Here is a 10802-nt window from a genome sequence, read left to right as displayed (position 1 = left end):
GCAGTTGCCATACCAGGCGGTGATGCCACCATGCGCTCGATGGTGCAGCTGTAAATCTTGTTGAGGATCTGGGGATCTAATTATATCTCTATTTGAGCTAAATATGTAGTCGTGTTGCGATAAGAAAACCCTAGTCATTCAGGTAAAGAACCTCAGTCAGGCAGACAAATCTGAATGTTCAACAATTCGTTTCCCTGGCTGATAAGGCTTCTACTTAGAAATACTATAAGAGTAAATTAATAGATGACATTCACTGCTATAAACCTGTCTCCAGTATAATCGCATAATTTACACAGACCCACCGCGGACCTTCATGTGAATAGGGGTTCCATGGTCTGTTTTGTCAACGAGCTCAATGTATTTCAAGGACTTGTGGTAGCCAGATGATCCCAATAATTCCGGTAGCCTAGTAAACGATTCCCCCTCTGGGGTGATCTATTGCGAACTGTCTGGGACTCGTTGTTTCCCTGTTTACTACTCAACGATATTTTACTTATTAAGTCAACGACGAAATAACTGCAATACACTGGTCTCAAATATATTAGCATAACTAGGCAACACAGAACCATAGCGGACCCACTGTAAAATGAGAAGCTTTTTATCTTATAAAAACGTGTCCCAGTCCAACATGCTCTCTGAAATATGCGCTCATATCGTCGTATTTCACCAGATTGAGTTCTGTCATCACCACCAGCTCATCCAGGCCATATCACATCACCCATATTAGATTATTTCTTATGTCTTTCTGTCATGACTGTAATATTAGTTAATATGGCTAAATAGGTCTACCTGGATGTGAGCTGATAACTTATAAAATAATGTCCTCCAACAAACCATGTGATGAGTGATTATCACCTCTGAAGAAAAAGAGATGTTCACATTTACATTGTCACATCATTATTTGATAAATTAACAAAACAATTAACAACAGACACTTATCTTCAGTAGGCTCTTTATGCTCTTTATGTCCCGGCAGCAGTTGAAGAAATGACAGCAGCAAGGACTTCATCACTCTTTACATCTCTGAACCTCTTCCTGACTAACCTGTTTGACTGGCTACTTACTGTATGTTATCTTTGCATTTCAGACATCACAGATATAAATACATATTTGGACGCTCATGAAGATCTTCTTCTTTAAGGTTTTATGGCAGCCTATAAGTGTATTGCCACCACCTACTGGATGGGGTAGTGAAATTAAATCATACAAAATAAATAAAAATGCTTTGTTTGTAAATTACGTCTGAGTGCTGGGGCCTGTTGCACAAAACTAGGATAAGGGATTAAGCCAGGATATCTTGGTGATCCTGGCTCAATTGATCCGTAATCCGGTTGCACTAAAGATGGATAGGGGGCAGGAGGATATGTTATGGTATAAATTACCATGGAGATTTATTCTGTGGAGCTAGCCTGCTCCAGACCAGGCTAAATTCCAGGATCTATTTAATCTCATCCCTAATGTCAGTCAGCAGTCACCACAAATGGAAACCAATAGTTATTTCACTGCTCACTATACATTGTTATCACATATAACTAGACCCACTGTTATTATTTAAACGTTTGTGATCATTAATTTCAATGATTTTGGATAAAAAATGATTTTTAGATGATGTTGCTATCATTAGATAATTTACAGTTTTCCATAGACTATAAGGCTATATATAAAATGATAGAATATTAGGGCCACAGAGGGGAAAAAAACACAAGTCATAATATTGTAACCAGTTGTTTTAAAGGAGGACAGTTGTTAAAATGACAGATGTGGGGCATTTCGTGAAATTGTACTTCAGTATGGTTTCATAAACAAAGACATGCTGATGTGCCAGAATATTAAGTATCACATTGTCATAAGTATCAAAACTGTAAAAACAATATGTAGCTTTTCTGCAGAAAGAACCAGCCTCATAAATTTATGACTTTATCCTTTTTCTTCAGTGTGGCCCTAGTACTCTGTCATATAAACAAATACACATTCCATATGAATATAAAAACACAATGTGTAACATTATGTTCCTTTATTGAATAAGGACAAAACAAAGCAGGTAAACCATCAGCTCCTTTCGAAACTGAAGTCACAGTGACTCTACAAGATGGAAAGCACAGAATCCAAGCATATTATACAAAATGATACATACACATTCAAAGGTCTGTATATAACACACCCTGCATGTCTGCACACTAAAATAAATGCAGGACAAATCCATACACATCAACTGAACAGACAAATGAATGGATGCAGTAGCCTCCCTGCAGCCTTGTATTACACACAGTATACCGCACAAACATCATAAGAGGCCAAATTCGTCAAAAAACGAACCCAAAAAAACCCAAATTCCTCTGCCACCGCAGGACATATTTAACCAAAATTGAAAGCACACATACTAACTAAAATAATTCAACACATATTGGTCCCTCAGCAGCCGACCACTGTCGTCATCAGGGAAGATTGCCGGATTGTCCCAGTCCATGGCTGGTGGCACTCTGGGGGCCCTCTCCTTCCTCAGGCAGGCCACATTGTGGAGGACAGCACAAGCCACAGTAATATCACATGCCCTAACAGGGCTGACCCTTAATTTGTGAAGGCAGTGAAAGCGTGCCTTCAGGAGGCCAAAGGTCATTTCAACTCTGGCCCTGGTCCTGGCATGGGCATGGTTGTAGGCCTGCTGTGCTTCCTGGGGGTCTGTGAAAGGTGTCAGGAGAAAAGGCTGGCAGCCATACCCCCTGTCTCCCAGCAACACACCAGAGAATTCACCTGTCAACACAAAATCTCATCATTACTACCTCATAAACACAGTGATATTCTTGACACAGCCATGATGGTTATAAATAGGGGTTGTGTGGCTTACCTTGTGATAGGCACTGATAGATTTCAGAGGCCCGAAAGATTCTGGAGTCATGGACTGAGCCAGGCCATTTTGCCACAACATTGCTGATCACACAGTCAGCATTGCAGACCATCTGAAATCATAAGATGAGGAATATTACACCAATCAATGCACATCACTGGCAATGCAGAGTGTTCGTCAATGGACAATATCAAAAAGTTATGTTCACCTGAACATTAATGCTGTGAAAGGATTTCCTATTCACAAAATCGGCCTCATGGGCACCTGAGGGGGCTTTTATCCTTATGTGTGTGCAGTCCACTGCACCAATGACATTGGGGAAACCTGTCACACAAAGTAATGAGTATCCTACTATGTGTTAACAGTTGTCCTGTAATTTGTAGATCCTCTTACCTGCAATCCTATAGAACTCCTCTTTGATGTCACAGAGTCTTCTGTGGCCAGGGAAGGAGATGAAGACATCTGCTAATGCTTTGATAGCCAGACACACACTCCTTATTGTGCGGCAAATTGTGGCCTTGTTCAGCTGTTCTGCATCCCCCACTGAGTACAGGAAGGCTCCACTAGCAAAAAAGCGCAAGGCCACACAAACCATTTGCTCCACACTCAGTGCATGGCTCCGTGCAGTGCGGTGCTTAATCCTGGGACCCAGTAGTCTGCATAGATACCTGATGCCATCTGCAGAAAACCTGTATCTTTCATATAGATGGTCATCAGGGAAGGCCAGTGGGTCCAACCGGTCCCTGAAGACCCTTTCTCGCCTGAAGGCTCTCCTCAGCACAAGTGCTTCTTCATCCACCACATCTCGCACGAATGGGCATGCCATTGTCAGAGCAGAAAGGAACACACAATTTTGGGCCTTCATATAGGCTAGTGGCCACACCTGGTGCTGGGGGGGTGGGCAAAAGAGGGCGATGCCTTATAACGATGACTTGGTTGTACTGATTGCTGGGAAAATAAAAAAAACCTTAGAAAGATGCCACCGTCCTGTGTGCTCACAATAAGAGCTCATATGTCATGGCTCACTTGACTTTACGAGAATATACCTAATTTTTATTTTGAGCTGTGTCATCTTCTTGGAGCTGGGGGAGGAAAGAAAAATAATGATTAATACATTTGTGTTACAGTTAGCATACAGTGTACATTGAAGGCATATCTCACCTCCCTCTCAAGTTTTTTTATTTCAAGGTCCAGTTTCCTAATTGTCCTCTTTTTTATTTCGGACTCCAGTGCAAGATTTTCCATCTTTTTCTTCTTGTACTGAATGTCTATGTCTGCCAGTTCTATTTGGCGCCGGAGGTGGTTGCCATACAACTTTCTGATAGCTTGTGAGCTCTGTGAACACAATACAATTAGCGCAGCTGGAATTTGGCAGGATGTGGTGTCCTTTTATTAATACGCACTATGTTGCCAGGCTGGTTTTCCCACTGTATAGCATCTGGGTCCTGTAAAAGAAATTAGATTTTTTGATTTTGATGAGGACTCCTCACCATTGTAGAGTAAATAGTACTTTCACAGTCTTAACATGATACCTCATGCCTTCTGGAATCCAGAGAGATGGTCTCCTCCTCATCATCGTCTCCATCATGTGCTGTTGCTGCTGCACTGGGGCCTTCACCCTATCACATTTAATCGGATTCATATTGAAGCTAGTAGACAAGACATGCCAGGCCTACAGTATGCCTTTGATGGAGTACTCACTGGATCAGCATCGTCTGGTGCTTGTGCTGGTGGCTCTAACAGGAACACAGTGCTGCCAGACACTGCAAGGCAATAGGTAAACCAAAGTCAGACAGTCCAAATTGATTCAATATGAATGTGGTTGTATCCCATGTAGAGATGGAAGGACATACCTTGAATGAAGCGGGTGGCATCTTGGGAGGAACCTATGCTCGTCTCTTTCCCCCCAGGGATCCCCTCTAAGACGGGCCTGCCTTTATTTAGCTCCAAGGCCATGTCCTCTGCTGGGGTAAGGTCAGCCTTTGGTGACCCACCACCCGTGCCTTGTCTGTGGGTATTCTTTTTCACTGCTAAAACAGTACAGACAATGTGTGAGCAGGCACCTTCTGGGTACAATATATGCTTGTGCTTTGTTAAATATTAGTCAGGGACCATACCATTCTGCAGAATGTTCTTGTATTTGATTTTGACCTGCTGCCATGTCCGTTTTGGCCCGTTCATGTTTAATCTACACACACACACACACACACACACACACATTTAATGGAGTCACACTGCAAAAAATTACTTGGTATTTTTGTCTTGTTTTCAGTAAAAATATCAAAAAATGTATCATACCTTTATACAGTGTGATGGAGTTACTTTACACAATTTCACTCATATCTGCAGTGCATTTCAATTAAAAATTTAACCGTTTCATAATTACAGTACAACTGCATTTTTGGAGATGTGAATTAAATATTTGAATTGTAATTGTGATGTTTCAGCGGAGCGGTGAGTGTGTAATTGTGCACTACTTACGCATTCAGGCGGTCTGCAATACTTTGCCACGCTTTTTCTCTTTGCTTTATCACTGTGGCGGTGTTGCCTTTCTTCTTAATTATATCTTTTACCTCCTCGTATGCCTCCATGAGGATTTGTGCTTCCGACGGGGAAAAATACGCGGCTCTAGTTGCCATGGTAAATCAGTTAATCTGTGATCTGTGGCGGGGTCTATTTGAGTGAGCCGTGAGCGCGCACCTATCCAGGATTGGTTTCACCTGGCTTAATGAATCCGTGTCTGCTCATCCTGGCTTGGTCTTTGTGCAACCAATTAAGCCTGGACGCACATGTTTTGGCTTCATTGAGCTCAGCTGAGTCATTTATCCCGGATGTCTTAATTCTACTTTTGTGCAACAGGCCCCTGGAGTCTGCCCCTGGCTATCCGTAATAAAAATAATAAAAAACTGTGCCATTTGGTTTGCTGAATATAAGGAATGTGAAATGATTTATACTTTTACTTTTAATCCTTAAGTATATTTGACCTATTACATTTATTATTGATACTTAAATATATTTTAAACCAAGTACTTTTAGACTTTTACTAAAGTTATATTTTACTGGGTGACTTTCACTTTTACTTGAGTCATTTTCTGATAAGGTATCTTTACTTTTACTTATGCATGACAATTTGGTACTTTTTCCACCACTGGTTGGCATACGATATTCCTTCGGTCTACATACTCTTGACACATGGCCAAATAATTTGCATTTATCACACTGCAGGGGTTTGGGCACAAAGGCTCTCTCACAGGATGTCTCATAAACCCAAATACACGTGAGAAGGGAGCCTCTTCATCAAAGAACAACAGAATGGATGGAGTGTGTTTCCTCACTCCATCCACCACGAGGGACAGTTGGTGTGCACCAACCACTTGATCCAATTCTTCACGTATATCCTTTGCATTTACTTCTAGCGCCACCCAAGAGATATCACCCTTGATAGGTGGCCTGCTTTGAAGACCCACACACGACACATTCCAATCCGATATCTTCTTGACGTACATAGAGATGGAACATACAGTGCCTTTGGAAAGTATTCAGACCCCTAGACTTTTCCCACATTTTGTTACATTACAGCCTTATTCTAAAATGTATAAAATAAAATTTACAAAACTCAGCAATCTAATTACAATACCCCATCATGACAAAGCAAAAACAGGTTTTTAGACATTTTTGCGAATTTATCAAAAATAAAAAACAGAAATACCTTATTTTCATTGCTATGAGATTCGAAATTGAGCTCAGGTGCATCCTGTTTACATTGATCATCCTTGAGATGTTTCTACAACTTGATTGGAGTCCACATGAGGTAGATTCAATTGATTGGACATGATATGGAAAGGCACACAAGTGTCTATATAAGGTCCCACAGTTCAAATCAAATCAAACTTTATTTGCCACATGCGCCAAATACAACAAGTGTAGACTTTACCGTGAAATGCTTACTTACAAGCCCTTAACCAACAGTGCAGTTCAAGAAGAAGAAAATATTTACCAAGTAGGCTAAAATAAAAAGTAATAATAAAAAGTAACATAATAAGAATAACAATAACAAGGATATGTACAGGGGGCACCGGTACCAAGTCAGTGTGCAGGGGTACAGGCTAGTTGAGGTAATCACAAATTTATTTTGTGACTCCCAGATGTCATTATACTCCCGTACAGACAGAGGGCGATATTGCGTTGCACCAGTAACTCACTGCACACACTAGCAAAGAGAGAGGATGAGAAGCTTCTGTTCATGCTACGATGGCGTCAGAAGTGAAACCTGTCTTCGAGGTATGTTTCCACTCAGCAAACTTTAAAGATAAAATCAGTTAGAATTTATTTTAAAAAATGTACATTAAAATGATCGTTTTATGTGCCTCATCACAATAAAATACTGCGTAGTGTATGAACGCTCGTGCATGATTACTAACTAATTGTGTTTGTTGTGGAATGCAGCTAGCCACGCGGCTGTTATTTCATTTGGCTGGCTGTGTGCAATTGGTTTTGTATTGCAGAAGTGCATAATTGTATGGACTTATTTCATTTTTTAACAAAAAAACTCATTGGTCTTTTTATAATTCTAAATGGAGATGTCCTATCATCCGTGAGGGTTTGATCGTGCTACTCTGTTGCACTTTTGATGGTTTCCTTTGTCTTGTTTGTTGTTATGATGCTTTTAACTAATGTTTTCTGCAACAGGAGAACACTGCACTAGGATTCCTGTATAGGCTGATGAATGGAGCGTTTCAGGACAGAGACTCCAAAGATTCCGTTCTCTCCAAGGCTAATGTAAGCAGTGCTATTCACATCAGCGTTGCGTCGGCAACACTAAAAAAGTAATTCCGGGTTACGGAATTTCAGAAATTTGTCCAAATATAAGTCCCCGTAATAGTACAAAATTATAATTAACCTGTATTTATTTATGATACATGTAAAGTAATTATCTAAACATTCACCATTATTAATATTTGTTCATATTTAAGTGACATTTGCATAAAATGTTGGGTTTAGAACATCTTCCATGGTCAAATAAATGCCCCCAATGCTAATCATTGTATATGGAATACATATTGGCTTATGCCTGCCCATACCATAACCCCACTGCCACCACGGGGCACTCTGTTCACAACGTTGACATCAGCAAACCGCTAGCCCACACAACTCTATACACTCTGTCTGCCATCTGCCCGGTACAGTTGAAACCGGGATTCATCTGTGAAGGGCACACTTCTCCAGCGTGCCAGTGGCCATCGAAGGTGAGCATTTGCCCACTGAAGTTGGTCACAACGCCAAACTGCAGTCAGGTCAAGAACCTGGTGAGGACGACGAGTATGCAGATGCGCTTCCTTGAGATGTTTTCTGACAGTTTGTTCAGAAATTCAATGGTTGTCCAAACCCACAGTTTCATCAGCTGTCCGGGTGGCTGGCCTCTGACTATCCCGCAGGTGAAGAAGACAGATGTGGAGGTCCTGGACTGGCTTGGATATACGTGGTCTGAGGTTTTGCGGCCAGTTGGACTTAGTGCCAAATTCTCTAAAATGACGTTGGAGGTGGCTTATGGTAGATAAATTAACATTAAATTCTCTGGTAACAGCTCTGGTGGACATTCCTGTAGTCTGCATATCAATTGCACGCTCCTTTAAAACATCTATGGCATTGTTGTGTGACAAAACTGCACATTATAGAGGGGCTTTTTATTGTCCCCAGCACAAGGTGCACCTGTGTAATGATCATGCTGGTTAATCAGCTTCTTGATTTGCCACACCTGTCAGGTGGATGGATTATCTTGGCAAAGGAGAAATGCTCACTAACAGGGATGTAAACAGATTTGTTTACAATTTGAGAGAACTAAGCTTTTTGTGTGTATGGAACATGTCACAGATGTTTTATTTCAGCTCATGAAACAGGGGACCAACATTTGACATGTTAAGTTAATAATTTTGTTCAGTGTATATATGGTCATTTCACGGGGCTCTGAATAATACGGAGTGTTGCTGGCCATATTGGCTAATAGAGCATAATCTATTCTGGGTGCTGCAGTAAAAGTAATGTAGGGAATACTCAGTAGGGTCTGTAGAATGTATATATGGTGTCATTTCAGAGGGCTGTGAATAATACAGTGTTGCCGGCCTTTCACTGTTGTCAAACGGCTTAAAATGAGGTGTCTGGACACTATGGTACAAATATAGCACTGTACAGGAAAAAATATTTGTGCCGAAATAGAAGTGGGGTGGGTAGTACTCAGTCGGGTCTGTAGAATCTATATACAGTGAATTCGGAAAGTATTCAGATCCCATGACATTTTCACATTTTGTTACGTTAGTCTTTTTCTAAAATTGATTAAATAAAATTGTTTCCTCATCAATCTAAACACAATACCCCATAATGACAAAGCAAAAACAGTTTAATTAAACATTTTTGCAAATTGATAAAAAATACAAAACAGAAATACCTTATTTACCTAAGTATTCAGACCCTTTGCTTTGAGACTCGAAATTGATCTCAGGTGCATCCTGTTTCCATTGATCATCCTTGAGATGTTTCTTCAACTTGTTTTGGAGTCCACCTGGGGTAAATTCAATTGATTGGACATGATTTGGAAAGGTACACACCTGTCTATATAAGGTCCCACAGTTGACAGTGCATGTCAGAGCAAAACCAAGCCATGAGGTAGAAGGAATTGTCCGTAGAGCTCCGAGACAGGATTGTGTCGAGGCACAGATCAGGGGAAGGTTACCAAAACATTTCTGCAGCATTGGAGGTCCCAAAGAACACAGTGGCCTCCGTCATTCTTAAATTGAAAAAGTTTGGAACCAATAAGGGCTTTGGTCAGGGAGGTGACCAACAACCTGATGATCACTGACAGAGCTCCAGAGTTCCTCTGTGGAGATGGGAGAACCTTCCAGAAGGACAACAGTCTCTGCAGCACTCTACCAATCAGGCCTTTATGGTAGAGTGGCCAGACAGAAGCCACTCCTCAGTAAAAGGCACATGACTGCCCGTTTGGAGTTTGCCAAAAGGCACCTAAAGGACTCTCAGACCATGACAAACAAGATTCTTTGGTCTGATGAAACCAATATTGAACTCTTTGGCTTGATTTCCAAGTGTCACGTCTGGAGGAAACCTGGCACCATCCCTACAGTGAAGCATGATGGTGGCAGCACCATGCGGTGGGGTTTTTCAGAGGCAGGGACTGGGAGACTAGTCAGGGTCGAGGGAAAGATGAACTGAGCAAAGTACAGAGATTCTTGATGATAACCTGCTCCAGAGCGCTCAGGGCCTCAGACGGGTGAATGTTCAACTTCCAACAGGACAACGACCGTAAGCTCACAGCCAAGCCAACGCAGGAGTGGCTTTGGGACAAGTCTGACTGTTCTTGAGTGTCCCAGCCAGAGCCTGAACTTGAAACCTATCGATCATCTCTGGAGAGACCTGAAAATAGCTGTGCAGCTCCCCATCCAACCTGACAGAGCTTGAGAGGATCTGCAGAGAAGAATGGGAGAAACTCCCCAAATACAGATGTGCCAAGCTTGTAGCGTCATACCCAGGAAGACTCGAAGCTGTAATCGCTGCAAAAGGTTCTTCAACAAAGTACTGAGTAAAGGGTGTATTTTTTTTGTTGCAAACTTTTCTAAAAACCTATTCTAGCTTCAGGATTTTGGGGGGATTAATTTTAGAATAAGACTGTAACGTAACAAAATGTGGGAAAAGTCAAGGAGTCAGAATACTTTGCTTTGTGGCCAATGTAATGGGCGGAGTAAAAGGCCAGCGACACTCCGTATTATTCATAGCCCCATAAAATGACACCACAGGTTCTACAGACCCTACTTAGTACTCCTCCCTACCCTACTTTTACATCGGCACAAATAATATTTTATGTATCGTATAGTGTCCTGGCACCCCATTCTAAGCTACAGTATTTGAAGACAGTAAAAGGCTGGCAATACTCTATATTATTCAGAGCCCT

At 41.4% G+C, this 10802-nt stretch overlaps 2 protein-coding genes across 8 annotated transcripts in view; one reads left to right on the top strand and one right to left on the bottom strand.

The window, feature by feature from the left end:
• Positions 1-1652: 1652 nt before the first annotated feature.
• LOC139553770 (putative nuclease HARBI1) lies at positions 1653-5712 on the bottom strand. Of its 5 annotated transcripts, XM_071366424.1 has the most exons (10): positions 4963-5712; positions 4699-4875; positions 4547-4608; positions 4378-4464; positions 4007-4290; positions 3892-3927; positions 3239-3793; positions 3054-3169; positions 2846-2957; positions 1653-2751 (listed from the first exon to the last, which is right to left on the bottom strand). In XM_071366424.1, the coding sequence occupies exons 7-10, from the start codon at positions 3708-3710 to the stop codon at positions 2381-2383; spliced, it is 1071 nt and encodes a 356-aa protein (XP_071222525.1). In that variant the 5' UTR covers positions 3711-3793; positions 3892-3927; positions 4007-4290; positions 4378-4464; positions 4547-4608; positions 4699-4875; positions 4963-5712; the 3' UTR covers positions 1653-2380. The 5 variants fall into 5 exon arrangements, with proteins under 5 accessions (XP_071222525.1, XP_071222523.1, XP_071222524.1 ...); XM_071366422.1 differs by having other exon boundaries at positions 3892-4290; XM_071366423.1 differs by having other exon boundaries at positions 3239-3927.
• Positions 5713-6984: 1272 nt separating this feature from the next.
• The window catches only part of LOC139553768 (zinc finger protein 658B-like), a 42966-nt gene continuing 39148 nt past the window's right edge, over positions 6985-10802 (top strand). For all 3 annotated transcript variants that reach the window (XM_071366419.1, XM_071366420.1, XM_071366418.1), the window contains exons 1-2: positions 6985-7126; positions 7535-7624. In XM_071366419.1, coding sequence (XP_071222520.1) covers positions 7097-7126; positions 7535-7624 — 120 coding nt within the window. In that variant the 5' untranslated portion in view covers positions 6985-7096. The remainder of the gene's footprint in view (positions 7127-7534; positions 7625-10802) is intronic.

Source organism: Salvelinus alpinus, chromosome 25 (genome assembly GCF_045679555.1).
Source record: "Salvelinus alpinus chromosome 25, SLU_Salpinus.1, whole genome shotgun sequence".
Classification (NCBI taxonomy): domain Eukaryota; kingdom Metazoa; phylum Chordata; class Actinopteri; order Salmoniformes; family Salmonidae; genus Salvelinus; species Salvelinus alpinus.
Note: the sequence above shows the minus strand (reverse complement) of the source record. Positions and strands in the feature narration are given on the sequence as shown.

Coding starts and splice junctions, on each gene's coding strand:
- LOC139553770 (XM_071366425.1), bottom strand. CDS start 3,710: ATGAAGGCCCAAAATTGTGTGTTCCTTTCTGCTCTGACAATGGCATGC. Junction 3,170..3,238: donor GGAGTTCTATAGGATTGCAG/GTAAGAGGATCT, acceptor TTTGTGTGACAG/GTTTCCCCAATGTCATTGGT. Junction 2,752..2,845: donor CTATCAGTGCCTATCACAAG/GTAAGCCACACA, acceptor TTGTGTTGACAG/GTGAATTCTCTGGTGTGTTG.